At 40.9% G+C, this 26,208-nt stretch overlaps 1 protein-coding gene across 4 annotated transcripts; it reads right to left on the reverse strand.

Annotated features, from left to right (window-relative positions):
• Positions 1–493: 493 nt before the first annotated feature.
• Positions 494–24,133, reverse strand: hmbsa (hydroxymethylbilane synthase a). 4 transcript variants are annotated; one of them, XM_014195824.3, is made up of 16 exons: positions 23,944–24,132; positions 13,794–13,908; positions 13,638–13,691; positions 9,168–9,240; positions 8,753–8,802; positions 8,535–8,590; positions 8,048–8,143; positions 7,638–7,715; positions 7,257–7,334; positions 6,840–6,915; positions 5,551–5,664; positions 3,637–3,675; positions 2,294–2,413; positions 1,984–2,037; positions 1,658–1,744; positions 494–1,417 (listed from the first exon to the last, which is right to left on the reverse strand). In XM_014195824.3, exons 2-16 carry the CDS (start codon positions 13,821–13,823, stop codon positions 1,250–1,252), a joined length of 1,173 nt encoding a protein of 390 aa, XP_014051299.1. In that variant the 5' UTR covers positions 13,824–13,908; positions 23,944–24,132; the 3' UTR covers positions 494–1,249. The 4 variants fall into 4 exon arrangements, with proteins under 4 accessions (XP_014051299.1, XP_014051300.1, XP_045572791.1 ...); XM_014195825.2 differs by lacking the exon at positions 13,794–13,908 and having other exon boundaries at positions 23,944–24,133; XM_045716835.1 differs by lacking the exons at positions 8,048–8,143; positions 13,794–13,908 and having other exon boundaries at positions 23,944–24,133.
• Positions 24,134–26,208: the final 2,075 nt, after the last annotated feature.

Raw genomic sequence — 26,208 nt, forward strand, 5'->3', positions numbered from 1 at the left:
GTACTGTCTAAATCTATTTTTGGGAAATGTCGCTAGCCCTGGTTGTGAAAGGTTCGCGTAGAGTCCAAACTAAACAATCTGGTGAAACAAAGGCGTTGTGTAGTTTGTACCCAAGGAAGTGTTCAGGAGCCGTACTCCTGCAGCTGAATTATCTAACAACCTGGTTGGTAGTGCTGAGCAATTAAACGAATAACTGACCTACATCGGTTCAATTTGAATTCCATTTCGTTCTTCCTGTGCGCAGTTTCTCTAGAGATAAATCAGATCAAACCCAAACTGCGATTTAGGGAGTTGTAGTTTTATACAGTTTAACGCAGAAAACGTAATTAACTACAATGACCATTATCCATTGGGCGCATACCCGGTCTGTTTCTCTTTTACACCTGCTACAGACATAATTCGAGAGGGATACAGTCAAAAGTATGCCCTTCAATAACTAAAATAGCTCCGCCCGAATGAAATATCAAACATGTAATTTACACATGACATTCGGTAAACTGATGGGCAGTCACTACCATCATGGGACTTTTATTTAATCTGTTACTGCATTTAATGTATAACATTTAACTACAAATCTAAACCAGTGATAATTTTTTTAATAATCGAAACGACCTCAAAGCACTAATCACTCAGTACAACTGGTCGGTATTTATAGAGCTGAAGCAGATATGAAGGCTTCATAGAAAGCACATACTGTATACAAACATGGCACTATCGGTATGAGACATTTTCCAGTAAGAGTTGATAGTTATATATTCACTTGTGACAACATTCTCTTGCTGTCAATATATTCCAGGTTTTATCATTTTGTTCTGGTTTAGAAAAGTGATTAAAAAACGGCCAGGGGCCTTGCCTGAGATGTGTCATACGGTTCAGTTGTAATACTGTGTGTGGAGTTGGTCAGTCATACTCACAGAAATCTTTGTTTGGTACATTCTTAACCCTCAGCATCTATACAAATTTTCACCTAGTATTTACCCATTCTCAAGAGTAGTAGCTCATACATACATAGGATCATATACATTTAGCTTATACAATACAACTGAGGTAAATCCATACATATTCAGAGTAAACATTATTCAAGACTCTGCCGACTTCTGCTGGTCTTGGATGCTGATCATGGCTTGCACAGTGTTTGGCAGCCGGTCCCAATCCGCTTCCTACTTATTCCCCTTAGCCAAAAGGTTAGAGAGCCAAAGGAAGGGGTAGGGAGCAAATTGGGACCTGCTGTAGGAGTGGAGAGAGGGCCTTAGCGTGCGTCGTTGAGTTTCCGAGCAGTGGTCAGGATCTCCATGGCTCCTTTGCTGAGCAGGAGATCGGCCAGGTCCACCCCCAGCTTCTCAGCTGCTACCTGGGCACACTGAGGCACATTGTGGGCTGTTACCCCAACATGCTGGATGTCTGCCGCCGACTCTAACTGAGAAGAGGAAAATGGAGACAATCAATTGGCTAAAATATCACATTCACGTTCTAGGTATAAAATGAAACTAGCCATAAATCCAAACTTTCACCACAATGTTGAAACTGAGCATACCAGTTTAGATTCCAGAAAATCGTAAGCATGACGACCATACAAAAACAGTAAATATCACATACAGTAAATAATAAATTAGGAATATGGCATGACGGCCATATAAAAACAGGTCCTGTCCCCAACCTTATTTCCTGGGTCTACATTGGTTTCCATGGCCTCCTTCAAGCTGTCAGCTCCATCCAGGCTGTACACAGCACCAGTCAGAGAGAGCTGGAACAGGAGAGAAGAGCATTAAACTCATGAGCACACCTACTCTCATCAATTACAGAAAACTTCCATCTGTAGATAATTTCTACAGTCTACTGATTATTTGAAATTGGCCATTGGAAGTGACTGAATAAAATCAGTACAGTACAGCAATCTGCTTAGAGGTAATTCTGCTCAGCTCTATGGTTGGTGGTTTCTGCATCTATTCCCGATTCTGATTAGATGTCTAACTACTTCCTTACCACCGAGTCCTTCACTTCTGTGTTCACAGCAACTGGTACACTGCATCCTCCCTCCTGTGTACAAAAAGGACCAAGCAGCAAGGGTCAGAGTGATAATATAGGAGAAGGCTTTGTAATATTGATGCACACAAATTATGATCCATGCACCAAATAAATTGATTGTGTGAGGCAAGAAAAATACACACATTCAATTCTATAAGCTGCAGCTTTTGAACCGCAGCTATTCAGCATCAGCAGGTGCAGCTGCCAGCTGGTGTCTTGTTTATGTTTTTGTCAGGCGTGTGTATGGGGAAACGCATGGTTAACTTGCCAGGCGTCTGAGGAAGGCCCTCTCTGCGATGCAGCGCAGCACAGTCTCTGAGTGGTGCAGGGTAGACACCATCTCCAGGATGTCACAATCTCGCGCCCGCACCTCCACGGCAAGGGCACCCTGGGGGATACAGACTCTCTTAAAGTCTCAGTGCAGTCAAAAATGTGATTTCCCTGTGACACTTGTCCTTTAGTAGTGGTTTCTTTGCAGCAAATCGACCATGAAGGCCTGATTCATGCAGTGTCCTCCGAACAGCTGATGTTGAGATATGTCTGTTACTTGAACTCTGAAGTTTTTATTTATTTGGGCTGCAATTTCTGAGGCTGGTAACTAATGAACTTATCCTCTGCAGCAGAGGTAACTCTTGGCCATCCTTTCCTATGGCGGTCCTCATGAGAGCCAGTTTCATCATAGCGCTTGATGGTTTTTGCGACTGCACTTGAAGAAACTTTCAAAGTTCTTGACATTTTCTGGATTGACTGACCTTCATGTCTTAAAGTAATGATGGACTGTTGTTCCTCTTTGCTTATTTGAACTGTTCTTGCCCTAACATGGACTTGGTCTTTTACCAAATATGGCTATCTTCTGTATACCACCCCTACCTTGTCACAACACAATTAAATGGTCTCAAACGCATTAACAAGGAAAGAAATTCCACAAATGTACCTTTAACAAGGCACACCTGTTAATTTAAACTAATTAAAGCAGCATGAGTCCATGGCCCCATCCTACCTGGTGTCAACAGTACAGGCTGGTGGCAGTGGTGTAATGGTGTGGGGAATGTTTTCATGGCACATGCCCCAAAGATTTCAGGCTATTCTGGGTGAAAAGGGGGGTCCGACCCAGTACTAGATGGGTGTACCTAATAAACTATTTCCAAATTGAGGTTGGAATAATACTGTGAAATTGTGAAAATGATAATGACCTTTTAGTAAATTAGTTAATAAACCAACAAGAAAGATCTAAAGTTCTCTGCCAACAATAGCTCGTTTTCAATTTTCCCCTCCCCAATCAGACCACTCCCAGACAGTCCTAACAGAATTCTTGCTTGAGAAATGTCTGCTATTTTTTGAAATATTTTGATTGAAAACAATCACAGTAATGTGCTTTATTGTTACCTAGACATGTTTTAATATTGCGATAAAAACAGCTGTATTGGACCTTTAAATATCATCAAAGGATTCATATGTGTTCGGTCTTCCAAGATTAAATATTTTACAGTGAATCTATGCCAACATGCAGAATGGATGTACACGGTGTGGCACTCATGGTGTAACGGTTATAACGGCTGGCACCCCAGGTGCTTCCTGTAAACATCAACAATAGCTAAAAACTGTACCCACCTGGCCAACAGCATACATACAGTCCTCAGGGCCAAGAACCTGTAGAGACAAACCCAACAAACATTTAATTTCTACAGCAGCTACCAAGAGACATACAGCACAACAACATTATCAAATCAATTTTCCTAGCATATTTATCAATTTAGGGAAAGGGGGATACCTAGTCAATTTATAGGTATGCACTGTGAAATTGTATTGTTTGGTGAAAAGTTGTGTGTCTTGTATTATGCCATGACATTTGCCTTGAGGGCCAGGCACACCAGAGACCTTCTCCCCTTCCTCACCTCGCTCATCAACTCATCCTTGACCGCTGGCTACGTCCCTTCCGTCTTCAAGAGAGCGAGAGTTGCACCCCTTCTGAAAAAACCTACACTCGATCCCTCCGATGTCAACAACTACAGACCAGTATCCCTTCTTTCTTTTCTCTCCAAAACTCTTGAACGTGCCGTCCTTGGCCAGCTCTCCTGCTATCTCTCTCAGAATGACCTTCTTGATCCTAATCAGTCAGGTTTCAAGACTGGGCATTCAACTGAGACTGCTCTTCTCTGTGTCACGGAGGCTCTCCGCACTGCTAAAGCTAACTCTCTCTCCTCTGCTCTCATCCTTCTAGACCTATCTGCTGCCTTTGATACTGTGAACCATCAGATCCTCCTCTCCACCCTCTCCGAGTTGGGCATCTCCGGCGCGGCCCACGCTTGGATTGCATCCTACCTGACAGGTCGCTCCTACCAGGTGGCGTGGCGAGAATCTGTCTCCGCACCATGCGCTCTCACCACTGGTGTCCCCCAGGGCTCTGTTCTAGGCCCTCTCCTATTCTCGCTATACACCAAGTCACTTGGCTCTGTCATATCCTCACATGGTCTCTCCTATCATTGCTATGCAGACGACACACAATTAATCTTCTCCTTTCCCCCTTTTGATAACCAGGCGGCGAATCGCATCTCTGCATGTCTGTCAGACATATCAGTGTGGATGACGGATCACCAGCTCAAGCTGAACCTCGGCAAGACGGAGCTGCTCTTCCTCCCGGGGAAGGACTGCCCCTTCCATGATCTCGCCATCACGGTTGACAACTCCCTTGTGTCCTCCTCCCAGAGTGCTAAGAACCTTGGCGTGATCCTGGACAACACCCTGTCGTTCTCCACTAACATCAAGGCGGTGACCCGATCCTGTAGGTTCATGCTCTACAACATTCGCAGAGTACGACCCTGCCTCACACAGGAAGCGGCGCAGGTCCTAATCCAGGCACTTGTCATCTCCCGTCTGGATTACTGCAACTCGCTGTTGGCTGGGCTCCCTGCCTGTGCCATTAAACCCCTACAACTCATCCAGAACGCCGCAGCCCGTCTGGTGTTCAACCTTCCCAAGTTCTCTCACGTCACCCCGCTCCTCCGCTCTCTCCACTGGCTTCCAGTTGAAGCTCGCATCCGCTACAAGACCATGGTGATTGCCTACGGAGCTGTGAAGGGAACGGCACCTCCATACCTTCAGGCTCTGATCAGGCCCTACACCCAAACAAGGGCACTGCGTTCATCCACCACTGGCCTGCTGGCCCCCCTACCTCTGAGGAAGCACAGTTCCCGCTCAGCCCAGTCAAAACTGTTCGCTGCTCTGGCACCCCAATGGTGGAACAAGCTCCCTCACGACGCCAGGACAGCGGAGTCAATCACCACCTTCCGGAGACACCTGAAACCCCACCTCTTTAAGGAATACCTAGGATAGGATAAAGTAATCCTTCTAAACCCCCCCCCCCCCCCCCTTAAAAGATTTAGATGCACTATTGTAAAGTGGTTGTTCCACTGGATATCATAAGGTGAATGCACCATTTTGTAAGTCGCTCTGGATAAGAGCGTCTGCTAAATGACTTAAATGTAATGTAAATGTAAATGTTTGGGGAGGCTGGTTGCACTATACCTGGCTGACTCGTGCCTCCCACCCCATCCTCTTCAGCCCTGCTGCCGCCAGGATGATGGCAGCATAGTCTTCCTTCTCATCCAGCTTCTTCAGACGAGTGTTGAGGTTACCTCGCTATAGTGCTCAGGTTAAGGAACAATTACTAGGGGAGACTGGGGGCAATTGTAACACCGTGAATTTTGCCAAACAGAAGCTAGCAAGAGTGATGAAACACACAGTACATGCCCATTTAGTTTTTTTCCTGCTTGAAAAGTTACAGCCAAATATCTCACATTTTATGGGCAATTTTTGAAATATATTTTTTTAGGGGTGAAAGTAGTTTTGTGTATTTAAAAAAATTGGCTGTATTTTTCTTATATTGCACTGAGCATTAATGTCCAATAAATCCAACTAGCATAATTTGTTCACTATATGTTGGCTAAACATTGACATGAATGACATGTGGTCACTATTCAAGATGGCACGACAGATATGGCAGCTCTGCTTCTAGCGCCTAAGCAACTTTACAGTAATTATTTTTTGGGGGGTGTTATTTCTTACATAAAAATGTTCACAAGCGTTTCAATACACTGCAATAACATCTGCGAAATATGTGTATGTGACCAATAAAATTTGATTTAATTTGTTGTCTCTTGCTAGGCACATGATGTTGTGACATGGCTGCTGGGTTGGGGGCATTCGTAACACAGTGTTAAAATGACCCTGAGCCAAGCAGCAATATGATGAAAACAAGTGAATTTAACTTTAAGATTGTATGAATTATACATATAATAACTGTAAATAGCCTTGGGGTCCTGTAAAGTGCCAAATAAGTTGTAAACGGATATAATCTCGGCACCATCGACTATTCAGATGTTTTGAGAGGAACCAAATGGCCATGTAATTATTGGTTACGTACATAGAAATAGTCACATTTCTTGCAAAATCATTACATACGTCTCTGATATGATTATTCATAAACATTACTTTTTTCATTTTAATACATTTATTTGGTTGATTTTGTAGGTGTTACATTTGACCCCAGCTACTGTTACAATTACCCCTGCATGACTTTTCGGATTAAAATCAATATTGTGATCCGACAGGTATGAATGATTAGGTGACAGATATATAAGAAACTTGAATGACTGGCCTAGTTCAAGTCTTCTCTGAGCAATAGAGTAGGACAAAAAGTGTTATAATTGCCTCCAGGCTCCCCTACAATAGCTACATGCATGAATACTGACAGCAATAAGACACACAGATGGACAGACAGTAAATCATAGCAGTTCTGCATAAGAAAACGATACAATGTCTTTAAACTCCAGATGAGGAAACCTCTTCTTCAGCTGAGCTGCCCGACGCAAAGAGCTAGTACCAATCACACTGTGAGAACAAAACAGACACAGACGTCAGTGGAGTTTGGTCTGAAAATCAGCCATTGAAGTTCTCAAAATGATCAAATATAGACATACACACTGACCATTGCATTGTAAGTGTCAGTAATTCAAAAGGACATGGTCGCAAAAAAAAGAATACTAAGTTCTTTCTTTTTTTGCAGGTGCAGTTTTGCAATTACTCCAACTGAATATCATAGGATATGCCATGTCCTAGTCTTAAAGCTTGATGAAGACATTATAGGCTGTGTGATGTGTCAAGTTTACCACAGAACACTGAGAATTGGTCTCTTTCATTCACTATTCTCCCTGGCATAGTGGCACACCTACCTGCCATCTGGCAAAGTGTCCAGGGTCAGTCCACTGTTCTTTGGATGTAGCACCACTGCATCATGTGGGCTTTCACGCCTTTGAGAAACATTGGAAAGGAAGAGAAAACATATACACAGAAAATCTTAGTATTCAAAAGGGAAACTTATTTTGCAAAAAAGACAGGCCCAGTCTCAATGAATGTGAAAACTAAAACTAATTTCCATAGATCAGTTCAAAATCGATTTGTATGAATGGACATTTATTGGAAGACATCAGCTTCCGGCTGTTGTTGTTCGTACTATCCATCCCACAACACTGTCACTGCTTAGTCCATCTATAAGAAGAGTGTGGATGACAATGGACAGTATTGATGATGTACTAAGTAGAGTTTGTACTCACTGAAGCACTGCTCCTATAGTGAAGCCATTGGGCAGAGTTGTAGGGAGGTCTTTGAGAGAGTGCACTACTAGGTCTACCCTGTTTGAAAGAGAGATGCTGGTTATAGAATAGTTGTACACTCCAAGTTTTTGCATTAACTCCACAGCCTTGTCATTTCAAAACACCAAAAATAAACCCCCATTTCACAATATAGTTATTACTATAATAAAGAACTGCTCTTTATTTTTCAACCTCTAACGCACTCATCTACAAGTAACTGACAAAATAAAGGAAACACCAACATTGTGTCTTAATAGGATGTTGGGCCACCACGAGCCGCCAGAACAGCTTCAATGCACCTTGGCATAGGTTCTACAAGTGTCTTGAACTCTATTGGAGGGATGCAACGCAATTCTTCAATGAGAAATTACCTAATTTGGTGTTTTGTTGATGGTGGTAGAAAACGCTGTCTCAGGCGCCGCTCCAGAATCTTCCATAAGTGTTCAAGTTGGTTGCGATCTGGTGGTCTAGCCATGGTAGTCAAAATAATGGGCAACTGAGCATTTTTATACATGACTCTAAGCATGATGGGATGGGGGCTTTGTCATCCTTTGGGGGCATAGCCATGGTAGCCAAAATAATGGCCTTCCCACCATTTTTATACATGACCTTAAGCATGATGCAATGTTAATTGCTTTATTAACTCAGGAACCACACATGTATGGAAGCACCTGCTTTCAATATTCTTTGTATTCCTCGTTTCTTTATTTTGGCAGTTACCTGTATGTGTTCTTACGCAATGAAATTTGATAAAGTTCAGAGTTCTGGCAACAGAGGGCGCTGTTTATCAGACTTGCTACTTGTCACTAGGAGAGTGTCACTCAAATCAATACTGTCATTAACATTGTCCATACTTACTCATTCCTCTCCAGAGCATTCTCGAGCTCCTTTGTGAAAAGACTTTTCTCACCTATCTGAAACAACCAAGACACATTTCGAGACGCTAAATACAGACATACCATCCACGTTGCCATACCACCAGCACTGATAAAGTTAATAAAATAGCATCCTGCAAAGGTTTGACAATGATCTCAAACCTACAAATACATTTCAAGCATTATTTATTCTGAACTAACCTTTGATAATGCAGTGTCCAAGATTTTGTCACCAATTGTGGACATGGCAACTGGGATGAATGAAAAAGTAGTGTATTACAATCATGACTATGAATGACAGTGGTAGTGAGGTCATCAGTTCTATTTCAGCAGATTCTCTTTAAAAGACAGTCAGAGCAACAAAGCCAAAAGACAGTAAACTGTGTGTCAGTACAGTTGTATGCTTTACACCATCTTCTCCCAAACACAATCTACTATTTGTTCAGAAACTGAAAGGCTGACAAACAGAGGAAAGAAATACAGAGAGAGAGAGAGAGAGAGAGAGTCAGGGAGGGAAAGAGAGCGGGAGGAAAAGTGAGAGAAAGAGAGTGGGAGGGAGAGAGAGTGTGTATGGCTGTATGAGTGTTCTTGTATTACGCATCTCTACTTTTCTCACCTATTTCCAGATGGACATCTGGATAAAGTGTCTTCAGTTTCTCTGCCACATAATCAGTCTGGATGCGAGCCAACTGAAATATAAAAATACATTATTTTATATTATTACATACATTATGTAGATATGTAAGGAATGATGTGCCAGGTGAAACTGATTTATCATCATTGCTTAGAGCAAATGTGGGCACTTAACTTTCCTTGATAAAGGCTACGACATGGACATTAAAGTGAAAAAATAAAAATTGTGAAATTACAACATTGAACAGTGAACCATTGTATTTTTGTATAAAAGATCTAATAATGAGAGAAAGAATAGCGGGTTTTGCATTTGGTCAAGTTAGTGTGGGAGAGGTTGAAGAACTATTGTTATCCATCAATAATGATAAGCCACCATTTATTGGTATAGATAACCTAGATGGGAAACTATTGAGAATGGTAGCAGACTGTATTGCCGCCCCTATTTGTCATGTCTTTAACCAAAGCCTAAAAGGAGTGTGTCCTCACAGGCGTGGAAGGAAGCTAAAGTAATTCCACCACATAAAATTGTAAAGCACCATTTGCTGTCTCTAACAGCCATCCAATTAGTTTACTGCCTATTCTTAGTAAATGCTATTTTTCTAAACAACAAGTTAACTACTGACCATTCAGTGACCACTCGTGTCCTGTGGATGGGGGCTCTGTCATCCTATGAGGGCATAGCCATGGTAGCGAAAATAATGGCCTGCCCAACATTTTTATACATGACCTTAAGTGTGATGCGATGTTAATTGCTTAATTAACTCAGGATCCACACCTATGTGGAAGCACCTGCATTCAATATACTTTGTATCCCTCATTTACTCAAACGTTTGCATTATTTAGGTAGCTACCTGTAACTCTCCAACCATGTGATGGCAGGTGATGTAAAGGTGATATTTTTTCAATAACAAATGAGGATCAATAAAATTAAAGGCTGCACTGAAATCTAACAAAACAGCTCCAACTATCATCTTATTATACATTTCCTTTAGCCAATCATCAGTCATCTGAGTCAGTACAGTACAAGGGGGAGTCCACACCGGAGTAGGCAGAAAATATTTTTGGTATCTCAGAATTGGGATAGGCAGGATGCTTGACAAACATTTTTTTTTTTTTTAAATCATGATGAAACTGGCCATTTCAGGTCCTTTTTTAGACCTATTCATGCCTCCTGTAAGATGTTACGACATGAGAATTGTACAAAAGACAGACATCTTGGTGGCATTATCCTCCTTATAGTGTGCTCTAACATATGGAGTATATCTGGATTCTGAAATAAAAATGTTCACATTCATTGAACATAAAAAATATTAATATCTCAAAAAGTACACTTTTTTCTTTTGCCTTTTAGACATTATTTGGAACAATATACTCTTTAAACATGTCACATTTCCAGAGTAGGCTCTCTGCTAATTCTGAAGTGATGATACATTTTATGAGCAACACCAACACAGTAAATGGGTCAATGGAGCTGTGCATAACGAGTGTGACCATTGAGCAAGTTGAGGAAGCTGAACTCCTAGGAGTAACATTGGATGGTCAGTTATCATGGTCAAGTAAGTCATATTGACTAAGTTGTATTAAAGAAGGGGTGAGGTATGTCTGTTACAAAAAGTTTCTGTGTTTTTGACTAAACTCGACTGTACTAGTTGTCCAGGCGCTGGTCTTGTCCGATCTTGATTACTGTCCAGTAATATGGTCAGCTGCAGCAAAGAATGACCTAGTAAAGCTGCAGCTGGCTCAAAACAGAGCAGCACAACTTGCCCTTAACTGCACACACAGAACTAATATCAACAACATAAATGACAGTCTTTCCTGGTTGAGAGATTGACTATTTCTCTTCTAGTCTTTTTAAAAACATTTGTGTATTGAAAATTCCAAACCTCTTGTATAACCTATTTGCATACACTTCAGATAGACATACATATCCCACTAGACACGCCACTATGGGTTTCTTCACGGTACCCAAACCAAAAAAACTGATTTAATGCGTCAATCAGTCATGTAGAGCAATGTCATCATGGAATGCTCTGCCACCAGAGGTTACTCAGGCAAAAAGCAAGTTTAGTAAAAATGTGCACCTCTCCTCTTTCTAAAGATCTAATTTAACTGTACTGTATATACAGTTGAAGTCGGAAGTTTACATACACTTAGGTTGGAGTCATTAAAACTCGTTTTTCAACCACTCCACAAATTTCTTGTTAACAAACTATAGTTTTGGCAAGTCGGTTAGGACATCTACTTTGTGCATGACAAGTCATTTTTCCAACAATTGTTTACAGACAGATTATTTCACTGTATCAAAATTCCAGTGGGTCAGAAGTTTACATACACTAAGTTGACTGTGCCTTTAAATAGCTTGGAAAATTCCAGAAATTATATCATGGCTTTAGAAGCTTCTGACAGGCTAATTGACATAATTTGAGTCAATTGGAAGTGTACCTGTGGATGTATTTCAAGGCCTACCTTCAAACTCAGTGCCTCTTTGCTTGACATCATGGGAAAATCAAAAGAAATCAGCCAAGACCTCAGAAAAATAATTGTAGACCTCCACAAGTCTGGTTCATCCTTGGGAGCAATTTCCAAACCCCTGAAGGTACAATGTTCATCTGTACAAACAATAGTACGCAAGTATAAATACCATGGGACCACGCAGCCGTCATACCGCTCAGGAAGGAGACGCGTTCTGTCTCCTAGAGATGAACACACTTTGGTGCGAAGTGCAAATCAATCCCAGAACAGCAGCAAAGGACCTTGTGAAGATGCTGGAGGAAACAGGTACAAAAGTATCTATATCCACAGTAAAACGAGTCCTATATCGACATAACCTGAAAGGCCGCTCAGCAAGGAAGAAGCCACTGCTCCAAAACCGCCATAAAAAAGCCAGAATACGTTTTGAAACTGCACATGGGGATAAAGATTGTACTTTTTGGAGAAACGTCCTCTGGTCTGATGAAACAAAAATAGACCTGTTTGGCCATAATGACCATCGTTATGTTTGGAGGAAAAAGGGGGAGGCTTGCAAGCCAAAGAAAACCATCCCAACCGTGAAGCACAGGGGTGGCAGCATCATGTTGTGGGGGTGCTTTGCTGCAGGAGGGACTGGTGCACTTCACAAAATAGATGGCATCATGAGGCAGGAATATTATGTGGATATATTGAAGCAACATCTCAAGACATCAGTCAGGAAGTTAAAGCTTGGTCGCAAAAGGGTCTTCCAAATGGACAATGACCCCAAGCATACTTCCAAAGTTGTGGCAAAATGGCTTACGGACAAGAAAGTCAAGGTATTGGAGTGGCCATCACAAAGCCCTAACCTCAATCCCATATACAATTTGTGGGCAGAACTGAAAAAGCGTGTGTGAGCAAGGAGGCCCACAATCCTGACTCAGTTAAACCAGCTCTGTCTGGAGGAACGGGCCAAAATTCACCCAACTTATTGTGGGAAGCTTGTGGAAGGCTACCCGAAACGTTTGACCCAAGTTAAACAATTTAAAGGCAATGCTACCAAATACTATTGAGTGTATGTAAACTGACCCACAGGGGATGTGATGAAATAAATGCAAGCTGAAATAAATCATTCTCTCTACTATTATTCTGACATTTCACATTCTTAAAATAAAGTGGTGATCCTAACTGACCTAAAACAGGGAATTTTTACTAGGATTAAATGTCAGGAATTGTGAATAACTGAGTTTAAATGTATTTGGCTAAGGTTCCGACTTCAACTGTAGGTATGTGAATATGAAGTGTGTAAATAGTTTTTAAATAATTGTCTCTTGGTGCCTTGACAATATATTACTTTTAATTTTAATGTAATAATATCTAATGCCGTTCTTGTCTATAACTGTTCTTTACCCTTTCATGTATTTTATGTTTTATGTGGACCCAAGGAAGAGTAAATGCTGCAAGTGCAACAGCTAATTGGGATACGAATAAACATCAAGTTAACCACAAATGTATGCATTGTCATCAGTTAAATAGCCTGTGCAGTATCTGTGACACATGGCCACAGACACTTGTGTGACTATCACAATGGTGACAGATCAGGGATGAGCTCTTATCAGATGAGTACACACAGACCCACCCTTTTCAAGTTGACCTCCCTTCCTAACCTCTCAACTGAAAAATCCTTACTAATATGGAGGTTGAATACAGAGGCTTTTTGAGAGGACATTTTACTATGATGACTGAATGATTTTAAGTCAACATTTGGTGACCAGAATTAGTGAACGGTAATATTAATGACATGAAGTGATCAAATATCCTACAGTAGATCATCTGAACAAGCTTGTGAATCAATTAATGATTCCATTTTTATTTAGTCACATGCACAGATGTAGTTGCTGTGTACAGTGAAATTCTTAAGCTCTGAGCGCTAACAGTGGAGGTGTGAATAAAAATAAATATTATAATGATATACATTTACAACTAAATGAATGAATGAATTTACCTGGCTCTTCCTGGTCCCCATCCTAATGACCCGATTCACTGTTCCGTTTCCATCCTGTTAAGAAAATAATAAAAAGACATCAACTTCCTTATAAGCCATCTTCCTAATAACTCCAGCTTATTAGGAAAGTACCAGGTTAAACCTTAAACCACTCACTCTAACACACTTATAAGGTCCTTCCTCCATTCTTTCGGGTGACTTAAAAAGGGGGATCTTCCTGGTAAGGGTGAAAGAAGACGAGAGTTCTTCCTCAGGCTCTACAATGATGTGTCTGTGAGGAGTATGTGAAGAGCACAGCTATGAGTGTCTTTGCCCTGTAGTGTCTTAGACTCTAGCCTCCACCCTCGGTCTCCTGGCATATGCTGATAAATTAAGAATGCAGATTCATTGTGTCAGTTGTTGGGTGCGTGTGTGTGTGTGGTAAGCCTACACATAGCCTTCACACTGTATTATTTAGGGACAAATTAAGAGTTTAGGCTATACTTTTCGCATGTTTTCTTCTCATTGCCTGTGCATGTAACACTTATCATTACAATAATAATACAATCATTCAAATTGAATAACAGAATATTATTTTAAATGTAAAAAAAAAAAAATGTCTGATCCACTCAGAAAATTGAAAATGTTCAACCCTGCAAAATTGAGATTGATATAGTTTTTCCAATTTTCTAGTTGATATTTTTTGTTTGTAGAGTCTAACAGCTAGCCTATATGTCGAAGCGGAAGGTTAACTTACAAATCTGCACATAATGGTATTTTATGTACACTTCCTATGAAATAGCCTTATAGGCCTATGCTTATCTTGTGAATTTAGCCTAATGCATGGATTGCGTAAAGAAGAAGGATTAAGCTTCCCTGCCGGACCCCAAACCCCTGTGATGGCCACCTTGCATAGCCACTGGACAGGGGGCATGGGTAAAGACCCATCTGAGGCAAAAATGGGAAAAAGTCAAGCGGTCTGAATACTTTCAGAATACACTGTAGACAGGTGTGCCTTTCCAAATCATGTCCAATCAATTGAATTTACCACAGGTGGACTCCAATCAAGTTGTAGAAACATCTCAAGGATGATCAATGGAAACAGGATGCACCTGAGCTCAATTTAGAGTCTCATAGCAAAATATCTGAATACTTATGTAAATAAGGTGTTTATTTTCAAAAAAATTGCTAACATTTCTATAAACCTGTTTTCACTTTGTCATTGTTGGGCATTCTGTGTATATTGATGAGGATTTTTTTAATTTTTTTATCAATATTAGAATAAGGCTGTAACGTAACAAAATATAGTCGAAGTAAAGGGGTGTGAATAGTTTCCGAAGGCACTGTATGTAGCCTATAGGCCTACTGGATTTTGTTTTTTAATGCAGTCATCTCGTTTTGCATTTGAAATATATTTTTATCCTTTGCTTGTTCAATTGCAAAGACATTGCCAATTGTGTATTTTAGTCAACTTTGTTTCCGAATTATCAACGGTCACAGAGAGACAAACACAGCTTGATTCTATGTTGAGCAGAGATCTTCTGTGTATAAAGTGATGCGGAATTGCAAAAAAAAAAACATCTAACGACCCTGTTCTACGAGTAGTCTGAGGCAATCAGTAAATAAATAGCATTTTGAAGTGCAACTTTAGTAACGATGGATTTGGGAAACAGCTTGTCGATTTAACAATGTTCCTAAGAAGGTTATATAAATTCAACTTAGCCTTAAAATGCTTTTGTCAAACCGGGCCCTGATGAATTGCAGATACTCACGGCCAAGACACTTTGAATGCGTTAATTCAGATTGCCACGTCAAAGATTTGTATAACTAAACTGATATAGACCACAGCCTGTCGTTTCCAATGGGAGCAAATGAATCAAGGTGGGCAGAGCCAAGCACGAGCTAGCGAAATCCTATTGGCACGCTCTAGCATGTATTTGCATATTTCTGTTAGGGAATGCCTGCTCTGAAGTTCGTGTGTGCAATAACTCAATTCGCCCTTACACTCCAAACAACGTCAGGGTATAAAACAAACTGTTTTGTATTCCAGCCAATGTGGCAGTTAGATTTATTATTTAGATTATTATTATTTTTTATCAACCAGCCACTCAGATTTTTTACCAGACAAAATATTTTTTTCTGCCATAATTACACACAAAAAATGGATGAGCATTCTTAATTATGCTTCTTAAACAACAAATGCCGTACTATTAAGAAGTAAATGTGGTATATTGCTCGATTTAATATTCTGTGACCTGAGTTTTCAGAGACTAAAATGTTCAGCTGCCCCTTTTAATTGATAACAGGGCCACTGAGCATAGATAGAACAATTAGAATATTTCATATATAAATGTGAAGCATCCAGTTGGTTTCCACTCACTACCAAAGTGGTGGTGAGAGGAAGCCCAGTGGCCGGCAGTGGTGAGACATGGATTTTGGTCGACGTCCTGCAAATTCAGCGAAGCATTTGATGTCAATACAGTTCTGTTTCCAACTAGAATATGTTACTAACAGAGTGGACTAACTTTTGTAAACTTTACCTAAAGTTTTTTTTTTTTTTTTTAAAGCGTTGTTTAGAATGAGTGCAAGTGCGAATTGAGTTATTGCACTTCAGAGTAGGCGTTCCTTAAGGAAAATATGCAAATACATGCTAGAGCGAGCCAATAGGCTCTCACCTCCTTGCTTGTTCTGCCCACTATGATTAATTTGCTCCCATTGCAAAAGACAGGATGTGGTCTATCTTGCTTTAGTTATACAAATATATGACTCGAGTCGTCACGTGTGCCTGTGGAATCTCACTAGTAGAGGCTGACGATGTCTATTTCTGCTAGCTTGTGAACAAAACAATGTAAATATCCAAGATACGAGGACAAAGGCACAATTTAGTAGACTTGAGTAAATTAGACCAACTTTTATGCCTGTGCGCATTGCTTCTATAAACAAATATTTTAGCACTTCACTCGCAGTGCTCACAGCCCCCCAGACAGGCAGTGTTGCTGCGTGAGGTGGGATATCTTTAAGATTCTGATTTCTTTGTGCATTACAAGATATGAAACAAAACAGCAGAAATACTTTGAAAACAGCTATTGCAGCATTTATTTAGCTATAAATCACAACTCGCACTATTTGTATGAAATGCTGCACTGTAGAGCCTTGACTGTGAACCTCCGCCAACGTGGCTGGTGAATTAGAGAATCTTACCCCCCAATGTCAAAATCTACCCGCATTTGACGGGTGTCGGCTGTTAATTTTAGGCCCTGATTTAGGCAAAAGGGTCAAGTCTACAAAACGTACTCCACTCTGTGCGTAAACTGAACAAAAATACACCGATTTACAGTTCATATAAGGAAATCAGTCAAATAAATGAATTATGCCCTAATCTATGGATTTCACATGACTGGGCAGGTGTTGTAAGTCGCTCTGGATAAGAGCGTCTGCTAAATTACTTAAATGTAAAATGTAAATGTATGCAGCCATGGGAGGGCATAGGCCCACCCACTTGCCAGCCAGGCTCACCCACTGTGGAGCCAGTAGCAGCCAATCAGAGCTTTTCCCCCACAAAATGGCTTTATTACAGACAGAAATATCCCCCCCGACAATCCCGCAGGTGAAGAAATCGGATGTGGAGGTCCTGGGCTGGCATGGGTACACGTGGTCTGCGGTTGTGAGGCCGGTTGGACATACTGCCAAATTCTCTAAAACGACATTGGAGGCAGCTTATAGTAGAGAAACGAAAGTAAAATTCTCTGGCAACACCTCTGGTGGACATTCCCGCAGTCAGCATGCCAATGGCACACTCCCTCGAAACTTGAGACATCTGTGGCATTGTGTTGTGACAAAACTGCACATTTTAAAGTAATCTTTTATTGTCCCCAGCACAAGGTGCACTTGTGTAATGATCATGCTGTTTAATCAGCTTCTTGATATGTCACACCCGTCAGGTGGATGGATTATCTTGGCAAAGGAGAAATGCTCACTAACAGGGATATAAACAAATTTGTGCACAAAATCTGAGAGAAATAAGAAAATGTCTGGGATTTTTTCATCGGACCAACACTTTACATTTTGTGGTTATATTTTTGTTTAGTGTAGTTTTGGGAACAGAAACCCATATTGAGATCAAATGTTTCATTGATCAGACAATTTGCAGAATGGTGGCTAAAATTCATCTCGTTCCATCTTCTCCCAATGCCAGCCACTAGGCTTCCTCTCATCACCATATTTGGTGGCGAGTGGAAACGTCAACTGGATAATTATACATCCGGTGAAACATCTGGCTCATTGTTCCATCTGTGGCTATGCTAGCTTCAACCTTATGTTGGTGCTAGCAAGTAAGCTAGGTGTCAACAGCCAATCCGCTTTCCACAACTTTGGTCACACACTGTTCACACTCCCTTGCGTCGCCCAACGGTCTCATGCCCAATACGCTTCCCTTATTTGGAAATTAATGGGAGTCTGTTGTTTCACCCTGGAAATCCACCTTGCACGTTGGGGGAAATGAAACAATGGAGTCCCCTTCTGTTCAATGAAGGGAATTATATATTGTTGATTAAGACGACATGGAAGTATGTTAAAATTGACCAACCATGCATATACAAAAATGTTTATAGAATGATAAAAATAAGTAAAAAAATCTATGCAGCCATTGTCGGGTTATGCACAATGTAGGCAATTTAACATGGGAGTAACAGGAGTACCCTACTCGGGTGCGTGGTCACGTTAGGCCATGCCACGCCGTGAGTATCTATGGGTGAGGAAGCGTGAACAGGGCGGGACCAAAGTTTGGGAAAGCCAAAGATGGAAATACTGACAAGATACACTATATATACAAAAGTATGTGGACACCCCTTCAAATTAGTGGATTTGTTTATTTCAGCCAAATTCGTTGCTGACATGTGTATAAAATCGAGCACCAAGCCATGCAATCTCACTAGACAAACATTAGTAGTAAAATGGCCTTACTGAAGAGCTCAGTGACTTTTATTGTGGCACCGTGATAAGAACTAGTCAGTTCATCAAATGTCTGCCCTGCTAGACCTTCCCCGGTCAACTGTAAGTGCTGTTATTGTGAAGTCGAAGCATCTAGGAGCAACAACAGCTCAGCCGCGAAGTGGTAGGCCACACAAGCTCACAGAACGGGACCACCGAGGGCTGAATTGTAGAACGGGACCACCGAGGGCTGAATCGTAGAGAAATGGTCTGTCCTCGATTGCAACACTCACTACAGATTTCCGAACTGTCTCTAGAAGCAACGTCAGCACAAGAAATGTTAGTCGGGAGCTTCAATGGGTTTCCATGGCCGAACAGCCACACACAAGCCTAAGACCAGCGTCGGCTGGAGTGGTGTAAAGCTCGCCTCCATTGGACTCTGGAGCAGTGGAAACGCGTTTTCTGTAGTGATGAATCACGCTTCACCATCTGGCTGTCCGACGGACAAATCTGGGTTTGGTGGATGCCAGGAGAACGCTACCTACCCGAATGCTTAGAGCCAATTGTAAAGTTTAGTGGAATAAGGATAAGGGTCTGGGGTTGTTTTTCATGGTCCGGGCTAGGCCCCTTAGTTCCAGTGAAGGGAAATCTTAACTCTACAGCATACAATGACATTCTAGACGATTCTGTGGTTCCAACTTTGTGGCAACAGTTTTGGGAAGGCCCTTTCCTGTTTCAGCATGATAATTCCCCCATGCACAAAGCTAGGTCCATACAAAAATGTTTTATCGAGATTGGATGCTCTTGTGGCTGAAAGTCCCCACGGAAATATTCTGCTAGTAAAAAGCCTTCCTAGAAAAGTGGAGGCTGTTATAGCAGCAAAGGGGGAACCAACTTCATATTAATGCCAATGATTTTGAAATGAGATGTTCGACGAGCAGGTGTCCACATACGTACACTACATGACGAAAAGTGCCTCTCTGCCCTAACAACTGCAGTCGTTGTCCACCAAGCGGCACTACGGCATCTTCATGCATGCTTCACACTTGAATTTGCGTCAAAAAGGTACAAAAATATGTGTTTTTATACAGTGTCCTTCGCTTCCCGCCTGCCGAACACCTGTCCTCACTGTCATTAACAGAGCTGCAGGAGAACCGTGCCCGACAGGCGGGGGTGAAGGACACCGTCGACCTGTCGTCCACACCTCCCGCTAGCACAGCATCAGATGGAAGGCTAAGGCGACACTGTGTGGCTTGCTAGTTAGCTAGCACACGGTGTCGCCCCTGCCTCCAGCCTGCTGTGTACCAGAGTCCTCCTTAGGACTAGTTGGCAAAGCTACCACAGAGTCCTTTGCTCCCGCCTGCCCACGCCATCTTTAACAGAACTGCGAGAAAACAGTGCTCGACATGCGGGGGTGAAGTACAGTCTACCAGTGTACGGATTACTAGCAACCGTTAGGCTGGACAATAGAATGAGTCAAAATTCACCCAAGGCTGAAAAACAGCCAAGGAACGTTGGCTGAGCTGGAACACTAGAGCAAGGCAATAGAAAATAAACTTTGCAGAGCCTCTTCTGATTAGAGTGATGCTTAGAATTCCATTTACCCTAAATGTCACAAAAAATGTATCCTTTTTATTTTACCACTACAATCTGTTCTTAGGACAAATCAGAAAAATAACAACTTGTGTAGAAAGTAAACATCCGCACCTCGATGGTGTCAACTGTGCTTACATCTGCATAATGAGGAAGTATTGAAAAAACATAATTACAAAAGGGAGATTCTCCTGATTAAAATGGTGTCAGACTTGAAAAAATATATATATATACACATTGTGAGATATTTGCCGAAACAATGGGCGGAGCTCAGGGTTCCAGGGGCAAAAAGTATTTTGGGGCTAGCATTTGATGACAACCCGAAATTGCTGCCCAGACTTACATCATTATAAAGAGGAGATTCTCCTGATTAAAATGGTGTCTGACTTGATAAAAAAAAAAAATACACATTGTGAGATGTAGTAACCGCAAAAAAAAGTGTTAAAAAAAAATCCAAAAATATTTTATATTTCAGATTCTTCAAAGTAGCTACCTGTGTTTGTGTTAAAGGAGAATCAACAGTTACTACATTTATTTTTAGATCCAGATCCATTTTTGAACTTTAATGAATTAATGATATCTACTCATTGATTCAGAAAATAACTTATTGCCTCATGAGCTTAGTTCAACTGCCATTCTCTATCAGAACCCAAAATACAAGCTTGTTTTACTTGTTCGTAAAAAAAAAGTTATTTTTTTTTACAAAAAATAAAACATGGTTAAAACTTGTTGTACCATGGATGGTCAAATCTTTCCATCCATAACTCTGTCTATACATTTTAGTGGTTACATTTCTCCAGCCCCATCACAGCGTTTTACCAAAACATTGTCGGGAGTCCACTTTGTTATTGTTTCAACTACTGATTGGTGCATAAGAAAGATATATTTTTTTAATTAACTAAATGTATGGTGTTTTTGGTTTAAGGGTATATGGACCATTGTTGCATTGTTATGCTGTAAATTGCTATTTTATGGTTGTAAGTGATAAAAATTAACTAACAAATATAGTATATTTTGCAATTCTGAGTACTTCAATAAAGATATACACTTTATTCAGTGACCTTAGGTATAGAAACTAATGGTCAGATCAACACAAGGCTTCACCTTCACAGAAAAACTCCGGCACACGCTTTTTTCTGTCCCTTTGCACACTGCTAACGCAAGAGCAAGGACCGAAACATAATTTTAACAGATTACTGTGAATTACTATAATGCTGATTCATATTTATTATTACCTATTTTCATGGTCATGCTTTGAAATTATAATTAATTACTATTTCAGTAACGATCATCTATAATCCTGAACATTAATTCAGTCACCTCTTGTCGAGAAATGTATTTTCCTGGTACATTCACAGTCAAATTCGTCACCCAGCATCAAGCCGCTCTGCCTTCTCGCACAAGTAGCCAACTCAACATGCACCGCGAAAAGCTTGTGCCATCAGCGGCAGCGAGGACTCTGCCTTCTCGCGCAAATGAAGGGTATATGTTGGGGTAAATTTGCTAACCGCGAGGGTTGCATGATGTAGTTTATTGGCGGGCTATGGATGATGCACTTTTGTCTTTTCTATTCCGAGGGTGTATACTCGCACTGTTATATGAGATAGTAAGATGAATAGATAATGCTTTCGGAAAGTTCAGACCCCTTGACATTTTCAAAATGTTGTTACGTTACAGCCTTACTCTAAAATGGATAACATAAAATAAAAATCCTCAGCAATCTACACACAATACCCCATAATGACAAAGCAAAAACAGTTTAAGACATTTTTGCAAATGAGACTCAAAATTGAGCTCAGGTGCATTCTGTTTCCATTGATCATCCTTCAGATGTTTATACAACTTGATTGAAGTCGACCTGTGGTAAATTCAATTGATTGGACATGATTTGGAAAGGTCCCACAGTTGATAGTGCATGTCAGAGCAAAAACCAAGACACAAGGTTAAAGGAATTGTCCTTAAAGCTCCGTGACAGGATTGCGTCGAGACACAGATCTGGAGAAGAGTACCAAAAAATGTCTGCAGCATTGAAGGTCGCCAAGAACAGTGACCTCCATCATTCTTAAACGGAAGAAGTTTGGAACCACCAAGACACTTCCTAGAGCTGGCCGACCGGCCAAACTGAGCAGTCAGGTAGCAGTCAGAGAGGTGACCAAGAACCCGATGGTCACTCTGACAGAGCTCTAGAGTTCCTCTGTGGAGATGGGAGAACCTTCCAGAAGAACAACCATCTCTGCAGCACTCCACCAATCAGGCCTTTATGGTAGAGTCGCCAGACGGAAGCCACTCCTCAATAAAAGGCACATGACAGCCCGCTTGGAGTTTTCCAAAAGGCACCTAAAGACTCTCAGACCATGAGAAACAAGATAACCTGGTCTGATGAAACCAAGATTGAACTCTTCGGCCTGATTGCCAAGCGTCACATCTGGAGGAAATCTGGCACCATCACTACAGTGAAGCATGGTGGTGGCAGCATCATGCTGTGAGGATGTTTTTCAGCGGTAGGGACTGGGAGACTAGTCAGGATTGAGGGAAAAATGAATGGAGCAAAGTACAGAGAGATCCTTGATGAAAACCTGCTCCAGAGCGCTCAGGACCTCAGACTGGGGTGAAGGTTCACCTTCCAACAGGACATCGAGCATAAGCACACAGCCAAGACAACGCAGGAGTGCCTTCAGGACAAGTCTCTGAATGTCCTTGAGTGGGCCACGCAGAGCCCGGACTTGAACCCGATCAAACATCTCTGAAGAGACCTGAAAATAGCTGTGCAGCAAAGCTCCCAGTCAAACCTGAGCTTGAGAGAATCTGCAGAGAAGAATGGGAAAAACTCCCCAAATACAGGTGTGCCAAGCTTGTAGCGTCATACCCAAGAAGACTCGAGGCTGTAATCTCTGCCAAAGGTGCTTTAACAAAGTACAAGGGAAAAGGGTCTGAATACTTACGTAAATGTCATATTTCATTTATGATTTTCAATAAATTAGCAAAAATGTAGAAAAACCTGGGGTATTGTGTAGATAAGGGGAAAAAATAATTGTATACATTTTATAAATAAGGCTGTAACCTAACAAAATGTGGAAAAAGTCAAGGGATCTGAAAACTTTCCAAAGGTACTGTATACTAGGGTTGAGGTTAGCACATCTAATAATAATTATTTTAATAATTAATAATTAATGATAAACATAATGATTATTTTCACCAAAAAAAAATACTTTTTGTATTACTTTTACCAATTTTTCACGCCCCGAATAGCATCCTTCTCCAAATTAGCTGCTGTGCTAGACGGAGTGAAAAACGCGTATTCTACCACATCAAAGTTATAGGTGCCGTTTTGGAGAAAAATGCGGTTCAGACTGTTTCTATACAGATATCCACACATTATACAATTATAGGATTACGGATTCTTTAAATATCTAGATTTCATAAACAAGTATCCCCCCAAAAAAACATTTCGTCAGTTATTTTTCGGGCGCTGCATTATAAGCACCCAGGACGCCGTCCTTTATAGGGCTATTAACTAGCTAGTTACACAGAAACAAGTCAATGTGCAATATATATCTGGAGTGATTAATTGAACGACAATTAACCACTTCAGAGGAATACATGTTTTTATAACTCTGATATCTTTCGGCATTAATCGCGTGCTGGATTATTTCTTGAACGTTTCCTCCTCGTGGAGCCAATAACAAATACCTCTTTACTTGTTTAGCCAATAGCAGCGCGTGATACGCAATTTTCCACCAATCAATGTTCAATGAAGGCAGTCCCAAAAACTAAAACCTCGTGCACCGTACTCTCAGATTCTTACCTGTGCGTTTAGAACTTCACCAGACATCTCCTTGCAAACATAAACTGCCCAGAGATGTTATCAAAATGGTGTCCAAAATCATTAAAATATATATGCTGTTATCGTAACGAAATAGTAAATGATTGTCAAATTCCAGTCCACCTTGGATCAGTGACCTCGACGACCATGTCACTTCCGTCAGAGTAAAAATGAGGCGTGGCGAGTATAGTTATGTGGCGCGTTCAAGGGAGTTTTACTATGCAGGCAGCGCTGCTCTGTCTGTCTGTCCGTTTGTTTGTTTGCCTCGCCATAGTTGAGAGACCAAAGGCATAGGCCTACTTTTCTTACTGATAGCATGGCATGTAGTTCATAACTGGTGCAGCCATATAAAAGGCACATTTTCCCATAATATTTATACATGGACAATGGTTTCTCTGCTAATAGTAATATATTGTATTGAACATTAGCTACTTATTTCAATTGACAGTCTTGTGTAGACACATTTATTTGTAGAATGACCGTTTTGTTTATTTTAATGGACAAACCTAGGAAATAAGATGATGGCTGATGGGTTGCAGTGCACTTAGCTAATAACTCTGTGTCATTTGGATTCAATGCACTTTCGGGGAATCATGGCGGAAGTAGATGTCGATATTGAAATGAGAAGCGAGTCGAGTGGAGTTGGAGAAGATGAATGGAAAACAGTAGTGTTGAAGAATATGTTGAAAACTGAAGGGGATGATAAATGTATGTCAGACAAGTTTTTGTTTCTTGTTTGGATGTGATTTTTGGATAACAATGTTTATCTGGGAGATCTGTTTGGGGGTTTCGAAGAAGGTGAATCTTGTGCTGGTAAAAGTGGGATCAGTCAGTGTGACCACGAGTGGGCTTGTCCTGATTAATAGTGTGTCTGAGGAACAGAGGAAGGCAGTGCCCACTGGGCACAGACATCAATTCAACATCTATTGCACATTGGTTCAACATAATTTGATTGAAATGACATGGAAACAATGTTGATTCAACCAGTGAGTTGAATTGTGTAGTGCTTTGTGTAGTGCTTTGAACTCTGGAGTAGAGCACCTGTTAAAGGAGTCATCTCTGGGGTGTCATTGGATATCCTTGCAACAAGAATCCCAGGTGTGGTTAGTGCCCGTCGCAGTGGCATGGGCGCAGTTTCGTGGGTCTGAGCAAGCCCCACCACAGTTTTATAGTTCATCTCGTTATATTTTACACATTGTGAACATTTTGCAGTTAAAAGCAAATTTTCAATAAAAAAAATGTTTTTATATAAAACGTGTTTATATGCTATCTGGGGGGCCTGACACCCATGGCCATGATGCAATTGTGGTGGGGATCATGACCCAGAGTTCATGGAATGCCCTGTAAAGGCATTCTCATACATAGGATTGGTTTACTTCTAGCAGAACTTGGCTAAGTGAAGCGAATATCTGTGCTCGCATACTCCGTAAAGACCTTCGCTTGAAAAACGAGAAAAAAACCAGCAACATTACTGTTGTTTGAGCTACTGTAGCAACAACATAGCCATAACACTTCTTCAAAATAGTCCGAATTTATCTCAAATAAATCAAGAAATCTGTAATAAATGTATGTTTTTGCCGAGGAGGTCTTAGTCAAGGAATTTTTCAATCTAACAAAGATGTTTGGAGCAGTTTTTCTCAAGTGAAAAAATCTGCGTGAAAACTAGTAGTCTCTTGTTGAATGACTGTGCTGCCATCCTGTTAGAAGGTAACAGATAATTTTATTACAATGGTTATGATGGATTTTCATTGTGTTCCATGGTGTTATTCGCCCCCTAGTGGAGCTTTCTGGTACTTAGAACGACTGTACGCAAACAGGAAGTAGAGAATTCGTTCTGCACGCATAGAAACTGCTAAAAACAACGCTACGGTGCAGGTCTTTCAGTGTAGTTATTTCTTGTCACGCTTCAGCCTCGGAAAATATTTTTGTAAATTCGATTCAAGCATTTAGCTTGTGATGATAATCTTGATATTGATAGAGTTGCTTACATATCAATGTTGGTTGGTTGCATTTACCCACACAAATTGCAATGTTTTTCATGTACGCCGTCAGCTGTATTACTTTGCTCGTGCGTCATGTAAACGAATTGTAAAACATACAATACTGAAGTTTTGTTACTGTTTCTAGGGTAATATGCTTTGTTATTCAACAGAGATGGTTATACATTATTAGAGTAATGAAAGGAGTTAGCCAATTACCATATGAGTAACAATTAGCTATATGGTTTGGCGTCATGCCAGATGCATG

The sequence above is a fragment of the Salmo salar genome, chromosome 04 (assembly GCF_965601325.2).
Source record: "Salmo salar chromosome 04, fSalSal1, whole genome shotgun sequence".
Classification (NCBI taxonomy): Eukaryota; Metazoa; Chordata; class Actinopteri; order Salmoniformes; family Salmonidae; genus Salmo; species Salmo salar.